A 26,219-nucleotide genomic window follows, 5' to 3' on the forward strand; every position below is an offset into this window, starting at 1 on the left:
AGGAAGACATATAGCTAAGCAGTAAAGTGGAAAAGAAGCAAAAAAAAAGAGCTGAATTTTATGATCCTTGCCAAGCTGTGGCTTCCAATAAAAAGAAGCTGCAGCAAGTGTCTCAAAGCCACATAAAATGAAAAGTCCCTAATTAGTTACTTCCTATTCATCCTTTACCGGAAAGGATAAATGTCACAAGTTTTTTGTTTACAAGCACTTGGAACAGAATTTTGAAAGTAAAGTTACCCTTAAAAAAAAGCAGAGTTCTGAAAACTTCTAACATCAAAACTGCTTTTGAGTGACTATAGTAATCCCTACAAAAATGGCTCAAAAACGAGTGAAAATGGAGCAAAGGTTTAACAATGGTTCATTCGAGTTGCTTTGCAGCTATTAAAATGTCTCAGTCATTAAAAACAACTGTAGTTTAATTTCCCTCTATCTTTATTTGACCAATACTCCATTTTTTTTGTTAGATCAGATAAAAATAGTTTGAACAATATAAAAGTATATTTAGGCTAAAGTTTTTATTTACAATTAGGCACAAGTTTCCCTATGTTTAGTCAACAACAAATGACCAGCTGTGGAAGAACCCTTACTGCAGTGATGCAATAGCCAGTCCTGGGTGAAGGCTTATTATCATTAGAATTGCACTACTTCAAAACCAAACGAAACACGCAGTGTATTCCATGTCATACAATAAGCTGCAATTAGGGTGCATCTTGTAATCTATTGTTCTACTTTTTCTTCCATCTGGAAAAAAAATACCCCCAAAATATTTTAATGGTTCTTTCAGTCATTAGTACAAAACTATTGCTTTCTGCAGAACATTAGTCAGTGATTATTAACATTCATCTGTACGATCATGGTCAAAAATCCTTGTTGTCATCTTCGTCTCCCCCTTCAGCTTCTTGTCTAGCACGCAAAGCAAGTGCCAGGGCCTCTGACATCCCTGTCCTGCTACGTGGCCGGGATGTCTCTGCATCTATTTTTCACAAAGGAAGCGATGTTAACCTTGTGGGGCTTTAAATAGAGAGTAGTTATTATACCTGCACCCAGCATTATTTAAATGTCTGATCTGTCCAATATTTGGAATGAAGAAAGATGTTCGTGTAAACTGGGAATAGTTCAAGCTACCATTCATAGCTGTTTTTATTCAGGATGTCCTAGGGACTGTACAGCATTTAATAACTACTGTTGGGATTCACAAAAAGGTGAATTGGGCTTGCTCCCATAATGCAAAGTGGCTCACTTACTTACTTACCCAAAGCAATTCAGCTCTCTGGTATACAGAGGCTAGTGATCAGTCTTCAGAAGTTACCACCACCATCACAATATGCTACCAATAAGCATACCCTACCAGAAGACACTGGCCCTAGAAACCCACTCTTTTTGTTTTCCTTTTACCCACGATGATAAAATTCTATCATCATCTCTATCATATCAATCTATTATATTTTGTGTCTATACCGTATCAAATATTTTTACTGAGTTGAACTTCCGAGAGTTGCTTTCTCTGGGTTTAGCACTTGTTGCTTACCAAGTGGAAGGCCAATCCCCTCCAAGATCTCAGGAGAACAGGAAAACTGAAAACAAAATTCACAAGTCAGATTCAGGTGTATGCTTTCCTCATGTGCCTGTCATCTTTTATCCAAAAAGGTACCAGTTACCAGTGACAAAAATCATACCCTTTTTCCAGATCTTAAGCAGGTCTATAAGCACATGAGTATTCCAACAGATATTCTGGTTATATTTTTATATCTGTTCAAATTAATACTTTAAATTTTTTTCCACGCATACAGGATGTTATCTTTGTTCAAAATACGCCCATTCTCTATATCATGCTCATGGTTCTACATAGAGAAACTGTGTAGAGACTTCCTTCTTCAGCTATCTCACCTCATCGTAGGATGCATTTTGATTTCTGTCAAATGCCCTTTCTAGGTAATTTGGCACGTGCTGGGCAGGTTGCATAGATGAGTGGTGTGAAGCAGAGCTTCTCTGAAAGAGAATGTTTGACATTAGCGGTAATATATCCTGGCTTCCAATCATGACTTTTTGGTTAGCATCCACATTCAAGGCTGTTACCCCTTGTTTTAGAGATGTGTCCTTTCTACTAGATCATCAATTCGATTATTTTGGCATCTCCTTTTGAAATCAGACCTTAACAACTATAAGAATATCCACATTTGGAAGGCTATCAAACACTCCTCCCCTCAGAAGTCCCAACTGTCTGCGGTCTGGACACTGCCTCCAGGTTCTCTAGTACTGGAAAATCTCCTAGCACAAGAAAATGCTCATTCACTTCAAAAATTCCCACTTCACAGTCAAGCATAACAATTTTCACTCAGAGATTGAATGGCATTAATGCCATCCAGTGCCATGCCATCCAATGCCAGTCATATGGGCAGAATTTTGGGTTTTTTGTTTTGTGTATGTCTTTTAAATTACTTTTGCTACATTTCTACATTTCCTGAGTCAATCAGGGTTTGAAAAAAGAACAACTGAAAACAAACTGAAGTAGTATGGAGACCATATACCTCAACATGCTCCTTTCTTTATAAATTCAAGATGTTAAGTCCCTTCATTTAATCTGAAGAGGTTTATTTAGTATAGGACAGCCCAAGGGCATCCCTGTAGGCTGAGACATGACAAAGCATTTCCTTCAGAGCTGAGTAGTTCTTCATGTTAGAACTTGATCTGCATGGACCCACTCTGAGTGGAGGTTGGACTAGATGACCTTCAGAGGTTCCTTCCTACCTCAGTTACTATACAATTTGATGGTACCAGAAGGGAGATGGACTCCATGGAGTCTCTATGGACTGCAATGGGGAAGACAATCCGGAGAAGTCAGGGGGGTGCCTGGCTGACTACAGTAAGAGAGAATCTGTGCAGGGAATGCAGCACAGGAAGAAGTCCTTGCTTAGAAACAGTTTATCAAGCCTTGGGGAATCAGTCCCCCATAGTAATCTGGAAGTCCACTGTTAAAATCTGGGGTAGGAGCAAGGAGTACAGTGCCCTGGTACGCAATGTGAGGTGAAAGAATCAAGTTTCTCCTGTGAAGCACCAAGTGCAACAATTTTTGTTGGATCCCAGGGGGGAAAAAAAAAACAACAGACCCCAAGCACCTGAATTTACATTAGTGCGAGTTGTGCACAAGCAGCTGCTAATAGCCAAAACACAACTTGTTAGGCTCAGATCAGAGACTGCCCGACAGCAGAGGCTATGTCCACTCCAGGGCTCCATCTCGCGGTGACACAACCTCAGTGCTTTGCAAACTGCACAGCACCTTTTGTTAGTTTATTTCCCAGTGAGATAGTATCACAATCCCGAAATCAGATCTGGGGAGGATGGGATCTAAGATAGAAAAGACTTGTTCATGGATTGTCACCCACACAGAAATGAAGTTGCAGTTTTCCCTTTTCAAACTCCTGTTCTTAGACTCTACTGCTGGAAACCCCTCTCATTCTTGCACTGGTCTCTTTGGCATGTTAAGAGTCACACAAACAATTTAGCTGTTATTGCAAGACCTTATATACAAAAAACTACATGGAAAAGAGGTAAATAAGGTCGTGCGAGTGGAAGAAGGGCAGAGCTCAGACAGTAACACTGGATGCCGTACAACGTAGCCTTGCAGGTCTATGCTGTCTGAATTTGGATGCCTGGAGCTTCCTGCCTTGAATAGACTACTTTTGTCTTAGTATTTTTGTTATTTTTGTTTATTTCAGTTGTCTCAGCTGTTTCCCTTGTCCTCTAAGGCTTTGGGGGAGAGTGCCTGGGGAGGCAGGATACCTGTGAGGAAAAAAGTGTTTGCATCTTGTTCCCTGTTATGTGAACTTGGAGACTGCAGCGACTGGGGACACGCCAGGGATAAATTTGCAGTAGAGCGTGGCAAAATACAGGCCTTCTATGTTTTGGAGACTAACCTGAATAGGGTAAAAGAAGAGAAAAACAGTCCTATCTTATTTCAAAACTCTAAGAAGGCACTGAGGAAGTGCAGAGTAGAGTAGAAACAATAGTTGAAAAGCCATAGCAAGCTGTTTTCCATGGGACAGACTCCTCCAGGGGAGTCAAAGACTTTTTGCTTAACTCAAACTAAAACACCACACCACACCTACATATGCGGATTTTGACACTGATTTGTTGGCTCAGGACGCAGTACTAACTTGAAAAACAAAATCAAGTTAAAGAGGTTCGAAATGCTGCATCAGCTGTGTCTGAGGCTTCAACCCAGACAGACCCTCAGACAGCAGGTGCAGCTCTGCAGGTGTCAGGCTGCAGGGAGTGCCTGGGGCCTCTCCGTGAGGCCTGGGCTGACCGTCAGCTCTCCTGCGTGAGGTGTGCTGTGGTTGACCAGTTGCGTCACCAGATAAAGGAGTTAACGGGAGGAGGTTAGTAGGCTACGTAGCATCCGAGAAGATGAGCAGGAGATTGACAGGGTATTCTCGGAGACTGCGCAGCTCCGGGAGTCCTCACCCCCCACTGCAGCGGAGTTGTCGGAGGGCTCTGTACCGTGTGTAAAGGTGCATCATAACGCTGTTGAAGAGGGCTTGGGAGCTGGTGACCTCTCGTGGAAGGAGAAAGGCTCTTGCTCCTCCTCAAGACTTACCCTTTAAGAACAAGTTTAGCACCCTCCAAGCCGAGGAGGAGCTGGGCATGGCTCCAAGGGAGGCAACTGGCCTGGCAGACCCTGTGCCGTGCAGGAACCCCCGGAAGAAGCGGTGAGTGATTGTTGTGGGTGACTCCCTGCTGCAGGGGACAGAGGCACCTATCTGCTGACCTGACCTCTTGTCCAGAGAGGTTTGCTGCCTGCCAGGGGCTCGAATAAGAGATGTCGTGGAAAGACTGCCAAGGCTTGTCCACGCATCAGACTACTACCCTCTGCTGCTCTTCCATGTGGGCGCTAACGACACGAAAGGCAAATTGGAAACCATCAAACAGGACTTCAGAGCTCTGGGAATGGTGGTTAAGGGTCTGGGAGCCCAGGTCGTTTTCTCCTCAATCTTGCCTGTGAGGGGAAAGGACGGGAGGAGGAGTAGACGAGTTTTCCAAGTTAACAACTGGCTGCGCCGCTAGTGTTGGCAACAGGGCTTTGGTTTCTATGACCATGGGACCCTGTTTGAAGACCGACAGCTGATGGGGAGCGATGGGTTCCACCTTACCAAGCGGGGCACGCGTGTCTTTGCCAACAGATTGGCCAGCCTGGTAAGGAGGGCTTTAAAGTAGGCAAGATGGGGGAAGGGGAGTGGTATAGTGGCAGGGGAGTCAGTAAAACACCGCTCAAGTCAGGATGCCTCCAGCGGGTGCATACAGCCGGGGGAGACAGCATGGAACATGGCTATGGAGGATCCTCTTGCACCTCTCCTGGGAAGCTTGCATGCTTGACTGGCTCTCTGAAATGCCTGTACACCAATGCGTGCAGCATGGGGAATAAACAGGAAGAGTTAGAGATCCGTGTGCGGTCGCAGGGCCGTGATCTCATTGCGGTTACAGAGACATGGTGGGATAGTTCACATGACTGGGATGCTGTCATGGATGGCTATGTGCTTTTTAGGAAAGACAGGCCAGGAAGGCGAGGTGGTGGAGTTGCTCTTTATGTGAGGGAGCAACTAGAATGTATGGAGCTCTGCCTCGGGGTGGATGAAGAGGAAGTTGAGAGCCTATGGGTAAGGATTACAGGGCAGGCTAACCTGGGTGATGCTGTTGTGGGGGTTTACTACAGGCCACCTGACCAGGAGGAAGTCGTCGATGAGGCCTTCTACAGACAGCTGGAAGTAGCCTCACAATCACAGGCCCTGGTTCTCATGGGAGACTTCAATCACCCTGACATCTGTTGGGAAGACAGCACAGCTAGGCACAAACAGTCAAAGAGGTTCCTGCAGAGGATTGATGATAATTTCTTGACCCAGGTGGTGGAGACACCAACGAGGAGAGGTGCACTGCTAGACCTTGTACTAACAAACCAAGAAGGTCTAGTTGGAGATGCGAAGGTTGGGGGCAGCCTTGGCTGCAGTGACCATGAGATGGTGGAGTTCAGGATCCTACGAGGAGGGAGCAGGGCAATGAGTAGGATTGCAACGCTGGACTTGAGGAGAGCTAACTCTGGCCTCTTGAGGGACCTACTTAGGGGAATCTCCTGGGGTAGGGCCCTAGAAGGAAGAGAGGTCCAAGACAGCTGTTAATATTCAAGCATCACCTCCTCCAGGCTCAAGAGCGGTGCATCCCTCTGAGGAAGAAGTCGAGCAAAGCGGGCAGGAGACCTGCATGGATGAGCAAGGAACTCCTGGCAAAACTCCAGCAGAAGAAGGAAGTCTACAGAATGTGGAAAAGGGGACAGGCCACTTGGGACGAATGCAGGGACGTTGTCAGAGCGTGCAGGGATGCGACAAGGAAGGCTAAGGCCCATTTGGAATTAAATCTGGCAAGGGATGTCAAGAACAACAAGAAGGGGTTCTTCAAATACATCAATAGCAAAAGGAAGACTAGGGAAAATGTGGGCCTGCTGCTGAATGGGGCGGGTGCCCTGGTGACAAAGGATACAGAGAAGGCAGAGTTATTGAATGCTGCCTTTGCTTCCGTCTTCACTGCTAAGGCCAGTCCTCAGGAATTCTAGACCCTGGGGACAAGAGAGAAAGTTTGGAGAAAGGAAGACCCTCCCTCGGTTGAGGAGGATCAGGTTAGAGATCTTTTGTCCAAACTTGACATCCATAAATCCATGGGCCCTGATGGGATGCATCCGCGAGTGCTGAGAGAGCTGGCGGAGGTTATTGCTAGGCCACTCTCCATCATCTATGAAAGCTCCTGGAGATCAGGAGAGGTGCCCGAGGACTGGAAGAAAGCCAATGTCACGCCAGTCTTCAAAAAGGGCGAGGGGGAGGAGCCAGGAAACTACAGGCCTGTCAGCCTCACCTCCATCCCGGGAAAGGTGATGGAACAGCTCACCCTGGAGGTCATCACTAAGCATCTGGAGGACAAGAAGGTGATCAGGAGGAGTCAGCATGGATTCACCAAAGGGAAATCATGCTTGACCAACCTGATAGCCTTCTATGATGGAATGACTGGCTGGGCAGATGAGGGGAGAGCAGTGGATGTTGTCTGCCTGGACTTCAGCAAGGCTTTTGACACTGTCTCCCATCACATCCTCCTAGGTAAGCTCAGGAACTGTGGGTTGGATGAGTGGACGGTGAGGTGGCTTGAGAACTGGCTGGATGGCCGAGCTCAGAGGGTTGTGGTGAATGGCGCAGAGTCAAGTTGGAGGCCTGTAACTAGTGGTGTCCCCCAGGGGTCAGTCCTGGGTCCAGTCTTGTTCAATATATTCATCACTGACCTGGAGGAAGGCACAGAGTGCACCCTCAGCAAGTTTGCTGATGATACTAAACTGGGGGGAGAGGCTAACACACCAGAAGACTGTGCTGCCATTCAGAGGGACCTGGACAGGCTGGAGAGGTGGGTGGAGAGGAACCTCATGAAGTTCAACAAAGGCAAGTGCAGGGTCCTGCACCTAGGCAGGAATAATCCCATGCAGCAGGACAGGCTGGGGGTTGACCTGCTGGAAAGTAGCTCTGCCAAGAGGGACCTGGGAGTCCTGGTGGACAACAAGTTGACTATGAGCCAGCAGTGTGCCCTTGTGGCCAAGAAGGCCAATGGTCTCCTGGGGTGCATTAGGCAGAGTGTTGCCAGCAGGCGGAGGGAGGTGATCCTGCCCCTCTACTCAGCCCTGGGGAGGCCTCACCTGGAGGACTGTGTCCAGTTCTGGGCTCTCCAGTACAAGAGAGACATGGCACTCCTGGAGAGGGTCCAGCAGAGGGCTACCAAGATGATGAGGGGACTGGAGCATCTCTCCTATGAAGAAAGGCTGAGAGAGCTGGGCCTGTTCAGCCTGGAGAAGAGAAGACTGAGAGGCGATCTCATCAACGTGTACAAGTATCTGAAGGGGGGGGCGTCGAGAGGATGAGGCCAGTTTCTTCTCCGTGGTGCCCAGCAACAGGACAAGAGGCAACGGGCAGAAACTGAACCACAGGAAGTTCCACCTGAACCTGAGAAAAAACTTCTTCACTGTGAGGGTGACAGAGCATTGGAACAGGTTGCCCAGAGAGGTAGCAGAGTCTCCTTCGCTGGAGAGATTCAAAACCCATCTGGATGCGATCTTGGGAAATACACTCTAGAGGACCCTGCTTGAGCAGGGAGGTTGGACTAGATGATCTCCAGAGGTCCCTTCCAACCTAAACCATTCTGTGAGGTTAGAAATCATACCTATCTTGATATCAAGTGGGATTTAAAATGGAGTTAGGTCAGGGCACTCAGTTGAATTCATCTGAAAAGACAGTGGAGGGAAACAAACCAAAACCTCAAAACCTCAAAATAACTGAGTCAGAGGAGGAGGACAGTCTCCTTCTTAGCCTAGGCAAGGCTCAAGTCTGGCTGAACCCTTTACTGGCCATCACTACACCTAGATTAGGGACGTTTTTTTGCAGTTTCATAATCTTAAGTAATACCTATTGAAGGTATGCGCCTCTCTACCTCCCTCCCAGGTTAAATTCTGATCTAGAACAAGTAGCTATGGAATATCCAAAGTATCATTTTGGTAAGCCGTCTGGAGTTAACTAGCAGTCAACCAACTGAGGTGAAGTTTTTAATATAGACATATCCCAAAACGACAGCCTATTTGCAAGACTGGAGAAATCCCACAAAATAACAGGCAAGTAATTAAAACAGCAACATCTGAACTATCAAACTGACCTGCTGGTCTTGTCCTCTTGGTGCAGATGGGTTTTGTTTTGCCGTTTGTAGCATCCGTAGTTTTTCAAGTAAAAACATTTTATCTTTTCCTTCCTATGGTCAAGATACATTTGATCATTAGGTGGAATGCATTAATCATTTTTGCATTTTTGAGAGATGCTCAAGGCCTGTCTGTGAGTAACTATTGACCAGAACAATCATTAAAATTCCTTTTATTCCGAAATAATGCATCTACAAAGAAAGTTGCAGCGGCAAAGCTTGAAAGTAAAATTATTTTTCAATAACTCTGCTTGTGAGTTAAGTTTCCCTGTGATTCTCATGGGGGAGAGCTTCTACTTCCCCCTTCATAGGGAAAGCATATTACAGCTGCACAACAGGGGGATGAGACAATCAACAAGGAGGCCAAATTTTAACAAGAGAAAGCTGAAAGTCAAACTTACATTAATAATTAGCTTACGTAAGAGCTTGTCCATGGTCTTTCTTCCTTCTATTACTTGCCAGTAAATATATGTAATAATTCTAAAGAGGAGAACAAAGTCCAAAAGGTGAGTACTTGTACCCATGTGTACCTTCTCCTAGTCATTGCCTAAACAGAAAGTTATCTCGGTTTTTATACACTAAACTATCTATCTATATCATTACAAATGTAATGACAGACACGTGAAATGGGTTCAGACATTTTCTTGGAAAAGACAAAGATTTATGGGCATTGATTCAAGATCACAAGTACAATTAAAGTAGATCAAAAGTACAAGGTGCATATCTGATAACATATAGGAACCTACTGTTCCTACCCCACTTGTATCATTTGCTTAGACACATGGACCTTAAATCACAACACTGAATACTTACTGCTTCCAGGCAAATCCTGGATCCACTAGAAGTCAGTGGGAGCTTTCTTGGTTAATGAGAACAGGATTCGGCCCTTAGGTGTGCAAGACCCAGCCTATGCTAGAAGGATCAAGCAGTATGTCTACAGCATCACACCCTCCTAGAGGGCACATATCGTATATGAGCACATACTGTTTTTGCTGAAATAACTTATTTTGGTCCAGGAGTCAGTATGTGAATTTACCCAAGATTAGCAGGAAGTAGACTGCAGCCTATTTCTTAGCACTTCCCCATATGGTGTGCCCACTTTAACATGCTGCAACATACCACATGTGCAGTATGCCCTCCCCCACAGCGTCCCTGCTGTAGCTCAGATATTCGTTCCATGGTACCATCTCCACAAATGACAACTACAGAGAAATGGACAGAAAAGACAAATCGACCACCCCTTGAACTTCTGCCTTTTGGCAGAAAGTTCTAGTGTAGACCTGGCCTATATCATCTATGCTTGAGAAAGCTGGCCCTTTCCCTATTCATTCATTCACTTTTGGGGGAAAAAAGAAAAAAAAGAAAAAAAAAAAAGCAACTTATCCTGCCAACTGTATGCAGCACGTTTCTGTTTGCTCATGTTCTTAAAGCTAAGCATGCCAGTGGTAATAGGATCTGGAAGCCCGGGCATCAGTAAACTGTAAGTATTCAGTCAAAAACAGTGTCTCCCAGGGTTAGCATGAAGCTGGTTTATAAAGGGCTTTGACATCCTTACATGAAAGGAACAGCTTTTATAACTTCTCCATGTACTTCCAATACATGAATTTCCAATATATTAGCTTTCTGATGTTTTAAGATGTACTCTGCAATTTCACTGCGGAGAATGGCTATGGCATAGCCAGGTTTTCTGCTTTAGGTTCTTTCCTGTTGCTTTTCATTAGCAGATACTTACAGAAGAAGGGTGGAAAGGATGAAGAAGAACAGTTCACTTTCAAATAAGTTTTGGTAGATCCACACTACCCATTTTGAGCCAGGGTAATTTTTCAGTATTTCTATCCATTCAGAGATTGCAGCATACATAGAAGATAAGCCCCTGAAAGGGCCACATTCTTTTGAAGGTTTTAACCTGAAAGTGTGAGAAAACAGACATTTAAAGCTTCAGGCACTAATTTAGTTAAATACTCTGCACATCAAGATGCTTGTTAGCTTGCTACAACCTTCTGATCTCTTCTGAGCCTTAGGGCACTTCCATCATCTACGTCCAATTTCTTCACTTCACTGGGTGACATTCTGCCCATTAAAATGCCCAGTTCGACCTACGCAGTCAGAGATAAGAGGCCCTAATTCAATGGAACAGTACCAGTCCTTCAAAGGTAATCCTGACCTAAACGTAACAAGTCTAAATGTAACAACCTAAAAGTAACAACATTGTAACCATAGCACAGGCTACAGGAATTTGAAAATCTGAATTTTCAGAGTCGCACCACAGATGCTTAATAAAACCATCATTCCACCTTGACTTCCAGTCATGATGGGCTTTCAGTAACAACAGGGTGTGGTGAAATAAGGTAGCCCTCAGCAAGAAGGAAAGTTTTCAGACAGACTGAAGTTGTAAAATATTGCTTTGAGACCAAACCAATCCAGAGAGTCTGAAATTCACCACTTGGCATCTGGAGATGTTTGCTCTGAAATATATCAGCCCACCTGGCTTCAGATGCAGCCACCTGCAGTGAGGTTGAGAATTGCCAAGAAAAAGAAAAGGGATGTCTGTGTTGCCCTCGTTACTGTGACTACAGAAAAACATACATATAAGCAACATAGCTTTAAAATACTGACAGCCACCAAGCTGCATTATTGCTCAGCACGGGCTGCAGAAAGAACCTTTGAATTTGGAAATAATCCAGAAGCTGACTGAATTGAATTTTTCAGGTGTTTCTCCGTTGCAGACCAAGTATGGCCTATAATGCAAGTAAGCCCAGGAAAAGGCAGGGTCGCAGAAACATGTGAGGAAGAAGAAAAGCCAAATCAAAGAATTTGCTGAGACATTCAAAAAGAAAATCAAAACTTTGGTGCAACTTTGTTTCTCCTCCCACTCTCTTATGGGACAGCTTACCTTTCCATACATCTTACACTAACCACATTCTTGCAAACTCACTGAGAACGGTTTGTTTTGAGAATACAGAACGTTTCACGAACGTTTGAAACCTTTCACGGGCAACTAATACAGATTTATCCTTTATACACAGAAAAACACCGATTCCTCTGCCTGGTATCAGATCAACGCATAACATGGTAAACCTGAACGTCAGTGCTCTGCTATACCTCCAGACAGTGACTGCGATGACAGAGAGGACTCCAACAAAGGAGGGGAAGAACAGCAGGAAGATGAAGACTGTTGTCATCTGAGTGGCTCTCCAGACCTTGCGGGGGGGTTGACAATTCATCATCAGACTGACCTTTAAAGAGATGAACGTACACTCAGTCTTGGAGTGGTGCTACCTGCCACTTCAACTGGGTTTAAGTCAATCCTGCTGAAATTCCTGGAAGCAACTGCTGGAACAGCATTGCTTCCAACAACTTCCTTTATAAGAACTTGATAGATATACTGTAGTTTTTAAAAACGTCAGGAGTACAGCCTTTCAAATAGTAAGGGGTAACATGAGGTTCTGATGGGTTCGTTGCTGGGGAGGGGTTGCGTTTGCAGAATACAGGAACCCACAGTTTGGGGAAGTTTGAATCAATGATTCTGGTTATAGCTTTGTTCCAGTTCTACGTTCAATGCTACAAACTACTCAAACAAACTAATAAACAAACTAATAAACAAACCATTACCTAGTCACACTAGTAAGAAAAAGAAGTCAAAAAGAAGAAAATTCCATCATGATCTTTAGTTGAATCACCCTGCTAAGATTTAAATTCCTGGGGGGAGGGGGACAGAGAAGGGAGCAGAGAAGTCAAAGTCCCATCAACAGGCTCTCCGTGTACATGCACGCATGTACATGTACACCCCTTAATTTCCCCAGCCTTTAATTTCAGTACTTTATTCTTTCCCCTCTGTAATTGTGCTCTCAACCTCTCCTACTACCCCTCCACATTTTTTCCTTCTCAAGTGTCAGAGGTTCATAATTTGAGGGTATGTTTCTAAATGTTCCTCCTTTGAGGCAAAAAAGCCCAGTCAAACTGCTCCCCTAAACTCCAAACCCCACAGCCAGAGAGACCCAGCACTCTAACCCAACTCATTCCTGCTAAGATACCAAATGGTGGAAGTGGCATAGTTCTTTATGATGAATGCATGTAAAACTTGTTACCTTTTTCACATAAAATACTATAAAAAACATCATCATCTGGATACCAGGCAGCAGAGGTGAGAAGAAGATACCAATCCTACCGGAAAGGATTTAGAAAAAAAAAGTTATATCTTCAGCGTTCAATGCACAGCACTTACTGCACTAAAAGCAGAAAATATCACCCTGTCTTTATGTATAGTTAGTCTTTGGTTATTGGTGGATGTAGTTATATTAACATTGATCTTTTATCAGTAAGTTAGCCTTTAAAAACATGCAACTTCAAATCAAACATATAGATCTAGATATACACATGTCCGCAAAATTCTCTTACAATTTCAGTAACATATGCATTCTTAGAAGTAAGGAAGAAATAAGGAAGCTTTGCCAGTGTTTAATACTGAAACTATTTCAATAGGAACATTATTCCAGTGCAGAAGTAAAACTCCAGGATGTTCCTTTTAGACCTTTCTCCTAGAGTAGGCAGTCATGAGGTGGACTAGTTTGCATGGATTACAGTTATCGACATTGCCTGCATAATTACAAAAAAAAAAAAGGACAGGTCACAATACTTACAAAGGTACTTATACTTTCCGTCTCAGGCATTTATCCTGTTCTTTCCTTTATGATGCAAAGCACCCATAAAAGCTCCACTTAGGATGTTCTGTGATATTCCTAAGTGCAAATGAAGTTTTGGCCATAAACTCACCACTTACCAGGTCAAAGTCTGTGCGTAGATCAAATCCAAAACATTTCTTGCAATATCAAATTCTGGTACCCCCAGGCTCACACAGACTGTAGTTCCAACAATTCTGGGGAAAAAAAACCCCAGCACAATAGCATTTACTAAGGTATAAAATCTCTGCAAAGAACCTCCTGAATACAGGCATTAGTGACCAAATTATTAATGCGGCCTCATTAACCACGTGTCATGCAAAGCAGCCACAGCTTGTTGATCAGACAGCGCATCAAAAATTAAACAGTAGAATAATGGAATAAGACCTAGGATACTTTTCATGCAACTTAAGAAAAAAAAAAAAGAGATTTATAGCTATATCATAAAGGTAAACATACTTTTCTGGTTAAACAGCTGAAACTGCAAGTTACCTAAGTACAAAACTGTAACAGCTTTTCAGTTCCTGAGTCCTGAAAAATCTCAGCCTCAATCAAAAATCTTGTAGAACAATCACACATCCTTAACACATCCTGAAATATACTCTACTTTAAACTATCAGAGGTCCCAAGTAGCTGAGACACAGACAGGTAAGCAAGTACCCAGAGGATTCCTACTGAGGGCCAACAATCCCATTTTATCACCTTACTTTCTCTGAGCTGGAAAGAATCAGTTTCTGGTTTTTATCTTCTGTTTTTTGTATCAAGATGAGGAAAGCTTTTGGAAACTATCCCAATTCTGCCTTGAATATCGGACTTTGTACCATCTGATCAGCTGTATCATCAACAAAGTTTCAAGGCTGGGCATGCTGAGGGTGTTTCTAAATACATATAAATAACTGTACTTTTAATCTTCTACGGCCATAAGTCTGGTGCCTTCCCACAGCTTTGTGGAGGGCATTCATCACCGCTCACACTGCAGTTTGCTACTGTGACCTTTTGATGGGAGTTGCCTTCCTATCTGAACAACATGAGAACTCAGGAAGATTAAAGGGAAGAGCTCTGGAGGAAAAGTCTTCAAGGTCTTATCAATGCTGTTGTTCATTTAACATAAAACTAAACAAGTCCTAACTTGTAAACTAATCTTGTGCTCATTGCATGCAAAAGGCAAACAATCTTTATGGACCTCCTACACATATATTGTCGGGAACTCTAAATGCTGGCAGACACTTGGTACCATACAACCTCACGTCATAAATAACGTCTGGTAATAGAGAGGGACACACAACAGACCTCAGAAGTAAATGACTTTCTGCTTATGCACTTAGCTGAATTCACTATCACTCAAAACAAACAAACAAACAAACTTCCTTACCTGCCACGGTACAGAATTCTACACTTGGGAGTCATATTACATCCTCATTAAGACTTGTTAAAATAAGATTTTAAACTTGCGTGCACTCTATAAAGCAATATAACTAACAGAAAAGAATAACAGAGGGACATGCGAAGGAAAATCAGTAGTGTTTCTGTGTGCATACAGAAAAGCAGTGTTTTCTGCTCATGACTCGACTCCTGGTCCTTTGTCACCTATCCAGGAGATCTACCAGAGTACACTGTGGCTTCCTCCATGCCTGTGTTTTGATCCCAGGGAAAAAAAGGAGACTTTGGGAGAGCAGGACAGTACTCTGTCCCAAGTAAGTCAGAGTATCTCCTCCTAAGAAGGAGCAGTGATACAGCCAAGGCGTGTACCCAGAGACCAGGCCTGGGGAAGACAATCAAGGAAGCATTAGCTGTGCCACAGACATGCTTCTGTTGTACTTCTCCTTTGCTCATATTGGAGAGTATGGACCATAACTTTGGCATCAATCTTTATTTATAAAGACAAGATAAAAAAAAAATAATACTTACCTTCGTACAAATTCTCCAAAGAAAGAGCCAAGCAAACAAAATATGAAGTCAATCAGAATAAGACGATAGATATCTTGGCCAACCAGACTTTCCCAGCACTTTGAAAAGAAGAAAAAAAAAGAAGTATATGCATACCCAGAAGTCAAAAATTATGCGTTCTAACGTTCTTCACTAATGCTAGGTCATCTAAAGCCTGGGCTGCAGACCAAAGACTTGTTTGCATCCTAACTAATCACAGCTGATCTCTCTTTCAGCAATGCTGCAAATCACCCAAGATCTGAGTTGGGTGACTCATTTTTTCACCACAATTCATTTCTCTGAAGATTCTCATAAAGAAATGTCAGGGTGGCAAATTCAGTTGTACAAGAGACTACATGTATTTCACTTTGCTGGAGCAAGCCTATTATTGAAGTAGTTCCTAACCTGATATTTTAAGTCAAAGATTTGCATTTTTGAAACTTTACCTGTGACTCTGATGCAGCCACAATGTTAAGCCAGTAGTAACACAGTATCCCAACAATTGATATTTTCAGGATGATATTTCTAGAAGGAAAAAGTAACAGTAACTGCAGCGACAGCTGGCCCATAAGCTCACTGGAAGGAATGAGGGCAGGATGACCACTGGTCACGCATTATTACCTCCTTTTATAGTAACAATAGCACCGGACAGCACCAGGACTAACAGGAGCTCTCCTCAGAGCTCAGGTGCAGCGCTATTCTATCGTCCTGACGGAAAAGGAGCTAGCCCTGACAACCTTGGCACAGGCCCCTGCTAAGCAGGCTGTGGCTGAGGGTGTGAGCTTCGCAGGGGAGGAAGGTCTGAGAGGCACTGGGCCTGCACTGTGTTATCTCCAGGCATCTGCGATGAAGCAAGACCTCCTCTCTCCTTCCTTCCCCCTGGTGGCCCACAGCAGAGTGGACATCTATGGAAGCTACAAACAAAGCCAAGCCCAGTGTCACAGTATGCCTAACAGGGAGGCAGAGATGAGACACTCCAGCAGGGCTGAGAGACAACAAACAGAACATGGAGGGCAGTGTACAAAAGTTTCTGGAGAAGACAAATTCTCCTGCTCCACAGCTCATTGCTGCTTGCCACACCATCTAGACACAGTTTTCCATCAAGAAGAACCACCAATCAAAGGCAATCAGGGCAAAAAGCACTAAGAGGAGATAGGAATAATACCTGGTAATAGTGACATATATCCGGTGTCCAGGATTCTGAAATTTCTCCAGGAGTCCAAGCCATGAGTAGAAAAACGGGATGAATGCGTTGAGGAGAGAGGCAACAATGGGTAGCACCAGCATGGCAGCCTGGCTCTCCAAGTCATTTTTATGCCCTTTCATGAACAGCTTTGAGAGGAGGAAAAAAAAACCAAAAAAAAAAAAAACTCCCCAAACTTAGTGCTTCAAGTAAAATACGGCCTCAAATTGTGTCCACAGAGGATACACCTCCCTGTATGTTCTTTGAGAGGCACAGCTCATTAGAGACTACCACTTTTATGGGCCCACGTTCTGCAGCACAGCACTCTTCCCTTTCCCCTGTCTTTTATGACTATAGGGATCAGTGCCAGCAGGTCTGAAATGGACTGGTATCTCAGGCTGTGCAAGTGATCAAATGGGAGGAAGCTTCCTCACCATCTCATTATTTTGCTCTGCAGTATCAATGAAATAAAACAAATGAAATCCAAATTAGATGCAAGTCTTTGTCAGGGGCCTGACTGCATTCTCTCCCCACTCCTAGGGGTTTTGCTGTCATCTCTGTATCTCATATAATGAGATGACTTTGACAGAAGTTGAAAAGTCCATAATACATGAACACTACGCTCTCAAACAAATGTTCCAATGCAATTACAAGGCAATATGCTATCCCAGGACGCAATTAAGCATTTGTTGTAGGGACGAGAAGGCTCTGTTCCTGTATAATCAACCTTTCCTTACTTTCTCAACAGTAAGGTTTCATCTACGTGGAAGTGGTCCAATCTCACAGGCTGTGCTGTGCTAGGCTTGCCCTATTTCTTGTACTCTCCTTATATTCCCTCTGCACCAGGTTGAAGAGATCCAAAGGGTATGTCTTTAGCTAAGATTCTTGTAATACATAAAATAAAGGATTGCCTTTCAGGGTGAGGTCCTCAGTCCTCCGGCTGGTGCTGAGCTTGAGGAAATAGTTACTGTTCCCCATCTACCCACAGATGCTCTTTCAGAGCTGGTGCAGTGTCTGGTGTGTCATCAGGAGGATCCACATTAGTAAAACCTTCTATTACAAGTGTAAAAGGTATCCCAGATCACTGAGCCTGAGCTGTGCTAGGAAGCAGCTACTAGAAGAGTTGTGCCAGCAGATCAGGGTGGGCAGTGACCTCTGGCAGGGTGAGGCACTGTCAGGGACCAGCATGGCCAGGCTGCTCTGCAAGGGAAGGCGAGCTGGGAGTCAGGCATGACAAGTGAGGCAGAAGCAGTGCCCTCACTGACACAGGAGTTCCCCAGCACCTGAGTAAGGCGAACAGAGCAGGTGCAGTGACTGTAACCAGGTTCAGCCAACAGCTCAGATTGCCAGACAAGTCCATAGAGATGGGGCAGATCCAAGGTCAAGCCAAGAAGCCAAGTCTGGGGGTGAGGGTCTGGATTAACGGGGTACATGGCCGGGCATGGGCATGGCTGCAGTAGAGCTGCAATGCAGCTCAGCTGGGGACCAAGGGCAAGAGGCTTTTAAGCCTCAGTTTAAAAGCAGCTCTTAGACAAAGGAGTAGGCCTTGCTGAAGCTTCTTCTAGCTCTTTCTTTCAAGACCACCAGCTGCACTGGCTCTAAGCTGGCCATAAGCACAGGCCGTCAAACCTCTGGGGTGGAGGGAACGTGCTCAGATCTCTCAGATCCTACAGTCTTTCCATAGTCCCCAGTAGCGTGCATCTTTCCAGACCAGCTTTTTAGGTACAGCAGAGCTTGTGCACACTGGCAGAAACAACAGCTATGCTTCCCTACTCTCTTAACTGTGAGCAGTCTGATGTTTGCATTCAAAGATACCCATGTGGAAAAATGCATCTCCAAAAAAAAAAGACGACTGCAAAATCTGTTCTTACCTCTAGATTATTAATCGAGAGGAAGTAAACACCAGCACAAGCAGCTAATGCGGTTCCCAGGGAAGTAATCCAAGAAGCGAGATGAATAACAATATGAACAACTCTCTCCTTAAGAGAAAAATTCAGAACTTCTTGGTTTACTTTAAAGAGGGCTTCCTGCAAGGAAACAAATGCTCAGAATTCCTCAGCAAACAGCATAAAGCAAAACCTATTTAAAGTACTCGAGAGACTGAAGGAAAGATTGTTTCTTTAGAAGATGGGTGCAGTAAAAAAATTCACTAGACAATTTTGTATTCCTACCCTAAAAGTTGTTTCTCTCAACAGTTACGCTATATGTCATAGCTAGGATAACTCTGCCTTCTGTTTATGAAATAGTTAAATAGCAAGAAAAAGAAATAAAAAAATACTCTGTTCGGCAAATTTTTAATAGTCACAGAGATTCATGCAATGGAACAAATACATACAAATATCTATATGTAGCTTAAAGACAAGAAAAACAAGTTGCTAAGCCAACTCCAGGAGAACAAAATAAGACTTAACAATCAGGAAGACTTAAGTCTAGTAGGAGCAAGACTGGCATGCTTGAGTCACTGTCAAGAGACTTACATTTACACACCAACAAACCTCCTCTGTTCTGTACCTTTATTTGTGTGCTGAGATTCTTTTGCTTCAGCTTCACAGCTTTTTCATTAGTTATATTGAAATCCCAAGTGCAGAGAAGTTTGCTAGCACTTCCAGAGTATGTCCAAGGGTTAATGAAGTTCCTGTAGAAGGACTGTGCCATGCTGCAATAAAAATTGAATTTGTGAGGGGAGTAACAGAGAAACATACTAAGCCTTCACAGCAAGGCAAGCAAGGGGATTTGTCTTTCCCCCCTCCCCTTGGCTAATGGGCCTATGTCAGAGAAGCTCGCATAGAAGACATGGAAAGTAAGTTTTAATGTAAGAAGTAACTCTTTCACAGTTCTACTCCCAGTTGTTGTGCCAATGTTTGGCTTTGGAAGGCCACGTTAATACCAGAAGATATTAGAAGCAACAGCTTACAAAAGGGGGATCATGCTATTCATTAGTTTGAGCTGGGATTCTCTACAGGGCCCTTTCTGTTCTGCAGTTATTCTTCACCCTCCCAATAAAGGTTTGATTTGAAACACTACCTTTTGAGCAGAATCTTCTACTTAAACTCTAGCAGTGGAAACAAGGACTTGCAGAAACATACTCAGGCCAGTGCATCCCATACCTACTCCCACCCACCATTTTCCTTAGCAAGTGAAATAAAATATATAGCTTACCTGAACACCAAGCTAAGCAAACAGATGATAAAATAAACTCCAACAGTGAAAATATAGGCCAGCTGCATGTTGTAAGATGCACCATTCTCTGTCTTACTGATTGTAGCATTGGTGTAAAAGCCATAGTAGAGTACTGTTTCTTGAAAATAACCCTGAAAAGATATGGACATCATTCAGACATCTGTCATCTGCATATGGTGTGAAGTACCATTATCTGAAGCCCAATTCATGGGAATGGGAGCAGTCCCATTCCCTCCCGTGAAATCACGGATGCAATTAAATTTTTCAATATCAGGCCCTTTATTTTTCTTCTATTTGCTAAAAATCTTCCATAGTTTTGAGAGCTTCTTGAGGCATATAAGGGCTCTTACCCCTTTGCAGGATTTGGTCTTCTCTAAAAATTTCTGAAGAGGGAAAAAGTATAATTGCTGCTTTCTTAGGCAGGAGCAAGGTTCTGTAGTGACAGACTAACAATTGTGGTGGATCCAAGAAGGAGACATGTAGCATTCATCACTTGAATTATTATATTATAGTTGAACTCTTGCAATGGTGGCATTACTTCGCAAAGTTAAACAGCACTACTACAACACTTCAAAAGCAATTCTACACGGGAAAAGCTCGCAGATTTCCTTTTTAAAAAGCTCTCTTCTCAACTAAGCACTAATAAGAGTAGAGTCTTATTTATTAACTGGATAAATCCTTTAACATACAGTAAAATTGACATAATTTTTACAATAGTCAAAAGAGAAAAAAAGAGAACGAGTCTTCTTTTCAGATCAGTCAGTTGATAAATACTAGCAGAATTAGAGCAGTACAAAAATCTTCCTTTAAAAACAGCTTGGGAGTTTATTCCCTGAATATAAAGATCTTGACGCACAGTGAAAAGATCCACCTCTTTATAGGCCACGGTGAGTTCAATGGCTTGCTATACAGAGATCTGTGCGCCCCTTGCAGGAAGAAAGCTTTAGAAACAAGCCAAATTCATGGGATCACACGTGGAAATCTGCACTATATTTTCAAAGGAAAATTAGCATGGCTAAAAATGTTCTGCTGAAGACTGTTTCAAGAAGGCCTGGCTTCCTTTAGGTTTCCTCCACTGCATCCTGAAATACTGACTTAAAAATTCCTGAAATACTGTTGAACACAGCAATAAGTGTGACAGTGTAACCCATGCATCAGAATGAGATCCATTCATCTCACTCTGTGAGAATGGTTGTTACAGTTTCTTTTTCCAAGTACGTACTAAATATTTTCTAATAATATAAAAAAAGAAAACTCTAACTCCATCCCTTAGGAAGAAATAATTACTTTTTTTACTCTATCATGGGCTTTTAAAGCATAAATGTTTGCACACAACGACAGTACAAATCTGCTGTTACACACTTACAGCTCCAGTGATCAGCTCCAGACCCGTGAATGAAAGATTATTCGGTTCTGCTGCAACAAACTGGGGGATTGTTATGAAACTGAAGTTTATGAGGAATGAGAAGATGTTGAAAGTAAGCAGCCATTTCAAGAAAATAAAGTAAGAAAGAACACTCGTTCCAAATTCACCACGAATGATCTTCAGCGTCTTGTGCCATAACTGCAGTAGGTGAAAACATTCTGACAAGCCATTCCTAAATTGTCGATATGACTAAAATGCAAGAGAGGAGAGAGAGAACGAGTCTCAGCAAGCGACCTTACACAGGACTCAAATACAGCCCCATATTTTTTTGATGATAGGAAGACATTTCCCCCACTACATGCACTGTGGGATGCTTAGCCGGGGTCCCTAATGATGACTTGCATTATGGTAGCACTTAACAAACACGGCAGCAATGAACTGGTTCTCTGGTAAGCAACACAAAGCAAGATACCAAATATCTCTGGAGATGGTAACGACATTGTAGCTAAAGTGGTTTACTCTACTGTGATTGACAGAGATCTGTGACACTTACCAGTGCCATTCTGTGCAGACATTGTGTACAGCAGTCAAATTGGTTTCTGCGGCTGCCTGATTTTTTTGTTATTTCTTTAAGAACTTTATTCCTGTGGAAGAGCAGGGCAGGGGGTGACAAGTTTTACAGTCTGCATGCTACTTAAAGCAAGAAGTCAAAGCAGCTGCTGCAAACACAGCGTGATACATGTGTTCACGAACAGTAAAAGAGTAATGAAATACAGAGATTGTTCTGTCAGATCTTCTTCTATTAGTTGATACCATGGCCCTTGTCCATTACAAGCTAAGCCATGACAGCATGTTCCAACCCCTCAGCTAACTTACTGGGAACAGATTTAAAAATATTCTGTGATAAAACAAAGCGACAGCTCAGACCATGTGGTCTCTTCTCCATTTTCAATGTCTAACATATTTCTTTTGAATAAAAATTGCAAGTCATCTTTCATAAAAATCTCTCTCATAGTAATATAAAACAGAATATCAAGGCATTGCTTCTCATCCACAGAAAGGACACTCAACCATCTTTAAGAGAAAGTTATTTTTCCCTGCAAGATGTTACTTTTCAAAAGTGCAATACAAAGTAATTTCTGTTCTTTCACATTCAAAGTGACTAACCTAGGCTGAGTGGTTGGCAAACACCCACATTTGATAACTAGATGCCAAAATTACAGTGCCTATACAACTAAACAGAAAAACTCTTATTTTTACCTGATGTCTCTCTTTTTTTTCATGGTCTCTGGCATCTTTTGGATTGCTTTAATCCTTTCACGAGTGGGCATGCTTACAAGACTTCCAATTAACTTTTTTTCTGCACAAAATGCATTAAAAATCCAAAATTTGGGATGATAATAATATATTAGTTCTTATACAAGGTCTTAAATGGATATAATAACATTCCCCATTTTAACTACTGCCAAGGTGCAGCAAGTTCTGAAACTTAATAATTCTCCTTTGCATATTCCTAGTATTATCAATCCTTTACTATAGATTCATGGAATTAGTGCAATACTGAATGTTGAAAAATATATAACACTCTTGCCATTGCTAGTGTAGTGCTAATAAAAAGAGCTGCGACATAAAGGAAGACAAAATACTGAAAACCAAGAAGTCTGGTATATTGCTTGTTCATTGTTTAATAGCTACATTTCTAAAGACACCGCATGTTGACTTGAAAGTTAAACTTCTATTTTATTTATTCTATAATCTTAGTTGATGTTAGTACCCAAACTTAACACTTAGTCAGGTAATACAGTTTTGTGTAATTCATACTGTAACGTTGTTTTACATAATTGGAATTTGATGCTAATTCCAGACACACAGCAGCTGAAGATGATTCATCAGTCGGCCAAGCAAATCCTAATAGTTTAGTGTTTCTTTCTACAACTTAACGTATATTAGCACTGCACTGTGTTTCATTGTTTGTGGGATTTCAGCATGCTAGCAGAGCATAAAAGACGTTTGTGTTAAGACAAAGCCAAGTTGTTCACATAACCCCAGCAAGATCGTACACGCAATTCTGATAATAAACTAAGAACATTATCAATCACATCAACCTTGCACAAGGTGCTACATAATATTAAACCACTTCTCTAAACTCCTACCTTCTTTGTATGCTTGGTCTGTTTCGGAAGGGCTGGAAGATGTCATGAAGATCTCATCATCTGGTCTTCTGTCGTGTCTCTGAATAAAGCTAACTGAACAACATGCACTGTTTAGTAAGCCTAGATACCTGGGCCCTGGGGCCAATCCACAGCTATTCTCACAGTACCCAATACATCAACCTTCTTTCATGCCATTATGCAAACACTAGCGACTGTATTTCCCCAAAACATCCACCTTCTAGCTATGAAACAGAAGAGTCTGACCACAGGTTTCTTTGGCTTAAGCTAATGGCCCATCTGCTCAACATTACATCCCCCTTCTGAACTGGAGCATTCTAGTTTAAGTGGCTTCAACGGTCTGATGTGTCTGTTCGTTAGGGGACATGTTGCAGGTCTTTACCAGATGTATTCTCTGGATCTGCTCATCCCCAATGTTAGTATCATTTCCATTGTGAGCTAACTTCCTTTGTAGCAATGTAAAAGAATCAGAAAATGATCTGTGCCTCCTTGTGGAGGTACTTCTTGGACTTTCAGCACCTCAAAGCTTATCCTCTAGTTGATTATGTTGGAAATCCACGCTCTCCTTCCCAATGTTGAAAAATTCAGCCACAATGATATAGGACGGTAAAACAGAATTTATGTTTTATGATTCCATTTATTACATGAAGAACTTCATACCTGAACTGGAAGGCTTTAAAAATGTTTATTATTTTATGGAGGGTGACATTCAATATTCCAATTCACCACAAACCTTATGTCTTACCTTCAGATGCATTGGAAAGCCTGAGGGTATAGGGGAAATCCCGTGAACGGAAGGTGGAAGGTGAGCTGTACGCCAGTTCTGGCTCAGGCTCAAAGGAAAGATTGTCTGTTGAAGGCAATCAGAATTATACAGAAAGTCTTCTGCTACTATGGATTATTTATAAACACTAAACATCAGACCTGTTAATCAAATACAGCTCTACTGCAAACAGAGCAATACATCCCAAAACAAAAATCCTATACCTTGTTCTAACGCACATTTTAGTAGTCAATGAACTATGCAGCCTATAAAAGTCTGTGTTTACTTTTCTCAATTGATTGTTAATATAACGTCTGAATTCCTCTTAGGAAAAGAGGAAAAAAAAAAAAAAAACCACTGCCACCAAATACAAAGATATACAGGCACTTGAGCCTTCCAGAGCTGCAGGACTCCCTCATTACAGGGTGGGCAGTTACTTGGTTTAGTGTTTCTATAAGCTGTTCATACAAGAAATTACATACCCTGGGTATTTCCATATAGACTTCCACTTAGGACAGCTACTCTTGGTGAATTTTGGCTGTATTCAGAACCATGCCTCATGGAAGCCATTGGTATGTCCAGGAGGTAACTCTGTCCTCTTTCACTGTGCTCTCTGTAGGAACCATATGGCGAAGAATCGTAGGGGTTTTGGTGAGAGAACTGATTCTTTTGAGAATTCCTCCTGTGCAAGCAACAAAAAGGAAAGCTTTGAGTGCCAGAAAGACAAGAGATATATTTACCTCTGAACAGATAGCCTTAATAAATTGTTACCTTTTACTATCAAATTTGAGTGTATTATAAAACAAACTCAAATACTGCGAGATACTTTGTATCTAGAACTCAGACATCATAATTCTGATTTGATCATCAACTGAATTAGAAAGACTAAAACCTTTCTCCACCTGAAGTTAGCACGAAGTCTACTTAAATAGGTGTAACGCGTTTGGAACATGAGGGCATCCAATGTTACAGCACATCATGAAAACTACTGGAACCGAAATATACCCATGAGGTCTATGACATAAATCCGAAAATACATTTAACTGGTAAATGCATATAACATGTAAAAAGTAAACATCTCTCTTGAACACCATCTTCCTGATGAACAGTTTTAAAAATCTTTGTCTGAGAATGGAAGTACAAAGGAGGAATTAAAAGAATTCCACAAATTAAAATTGTGGAAAAAAAAAAAATTCCCTGCATTATAAATACAGGGTTCCATTTGTTATGGAATAGCCACAACCGTAAAATTATACAAACTTACCCTCTATCAATTTCCAGCGTTTCTGAGCACTGGTAGTCTGGATTTTCAAAGGCTTCATTGTAATAACACGACATGATGAGCCCTCGGTTTGGGGGAAGAAATCTCCCTTATTTTTGTCTCTACTGCTTCAGGAACATGTTCACAGGAAGATTAGTTTTTGACCTAATTACAAAACGGACACACATACATACAGAATGGAAAGACAGAAACTTTATTTTAGCATCTTATTTTGACAGAAGATTTTGCTGGCTTGCTAAAAAAGTAACATTGAACAATATAGATGGGAAATGGTTCCAGCTTCAGTCTCTGACTTTATTCTATTTACCGCCAGGAAATTGGGGTCCTAGTTCTGAAACTGGAGTGCAGCATGTAGACTTCCCCAGTATTGACGAAGAAGATAGATTTTAGAAGCATGTTGAAACATTAAAAAGAATAAAATAAGTTCCCTTTCTTTCTCATACAAGAAAAGCCAAACACACAAATTTTCCTTGAGCACTGTGGTTCCAAACGCAAAGAGGAGGTGAAATCTATCCACCTCCTTACTAGCAGTGGCATCTCTAAGCCTCAGTTGTGAGCACAGGACCCAATGGACCACTGCTATTACAGAGCTGGCCTTATTTAGAGACCTGCTTTTAAGGAGGTCCGGTCTAAAGACCTAACCTCTTGATACTGCAAATAGGTTTATTTTTAGCTTTATTTGTTACAGAAAGCTCCATTTTAGCCTTAAACAAATCAGACTTGGGCAGAGTTTAATATTATCATCAAGAATGAAAGCGTCCCGATAAGGTAGTGAAAAGGGAACCTTGTATTAGAAAAACAGAATCCAAATTAATAGGCAGCTTTTGTCATTAATCAAAAGTCTTACCAAAAATTAAAAAGGAATCAATTGTTAGTGTTGTTCTTAAAGGCACTATGCCACAT

The 26,219-nt window shown here is 42.3% G+C and overlaps 1 protein-coding gene across 6 annotated transcripts in view; it reads right to left on the reverse strand.

Moving 5' to 3' along the window:
• Positions 1-414: 414 nt before the first annotated feature.
• Positions 415-26,219, reverse strand: part of TMC5 (transmembrane channel like 5) — a 34,872-nt gene continuing 9,067 nt past the window's right edge. For 3 of the 6 annotated variants that reach the window (XM_068908527.1, XM_068908526.1, XM_068908525.1), the window contains exons 2-24: positions 25,299-25,460; positions 24,517-24,716; positions 24,017-24,121; positions 23,254-23,346; positions 22,361-22,460; positions 21,654-21,744; positions 21,101-21,349; positions 19,714-19,865; positions 19,066-19,210; positions 18,426-18,581; positions 16,537-16,703; positions 15,818-15,896; positions 15,354-15,451; positions 13,547-13,642; positions 12,855-12,930; positions 11,869-12,002; positions 10,499-10,672; positions 9,168-9,246; positions 8,728-8,820; positions 7,721-7,867; positions 1,888-1,989; positions 1,529-1,574; positions 711-973 (exon numbers count right to left, since the gene is read on the reverse strand). In XM_068908527.1, coding sequence (XP_068764628.1) covers positions 858-973; positions 1,529-1,574; positions 1,888-1,989; positions 7,721-7,867; positions 8,728-8,820; positions 9,168-9,246; positions 10,499-10,672; positions 11,869-12,002; positions 12,855-12,930; positions 13,547-13,642; positions 15,354-15,451; positions 15,818-15,896; positions 16,537-16,703; positions 18,426-18,581; positions 19,066-19,210; positions 19,714-19,865; positions 21,101-21,349; positions 21,654-21,744; positions 22,361-22,460; positions 23,254-23,346; positions 24,017-24,121; positions 24,517-24,716; positions 25,299-25,372 — 2,772 coding nt within the window. In that variant the 5' untranslated portion in view covers positions 25,373-25,460 and the 3' untranslated portion in view covers positions 711-857. Of the gene's footprint in view, positions 974-1,528; positions 1,575-1,887; positions 1,990-7,720; positions 7,868-8,727; positions 8,821-9,167; positions 9,247-10,498; positions 10,673-11,868; positions 12,003-12,854; positions 12,931-13,546; positions 13,643-15,353; positions 15,452-15,817; positions 15,897-16,536; positions 16,704-18,425; positions 18,582-19,065; positions 19,211-19,713; positions 19,866-21,100; positions 21,350-21,653; positions 21,745-22,360; positions 22,461-23,253; positions 23,347-24,016; positions 24,122-24,516; positions 24,717-25,298; positions 25,461-26,219 lie in introns of all 6 variants that reach the window. The other 3 variants (XM_068908529.1, XM_068908530.1, XM_068908531.1) reach the window with 3 other exon arrangements.

This window comes from Struthio camelus, chromosome 15 (assembly GCF_040807025.1).
Source record: "Struthio camelus isolate bStrCam1 chromosome 15, bStrCam1.hap1, whole genome shotgun sequence".
NCBI lineage: Eukaryota > Metazoa > Chordata > Aves > Struthioniformes > Struthionidae > Struthio > Struthio camelus.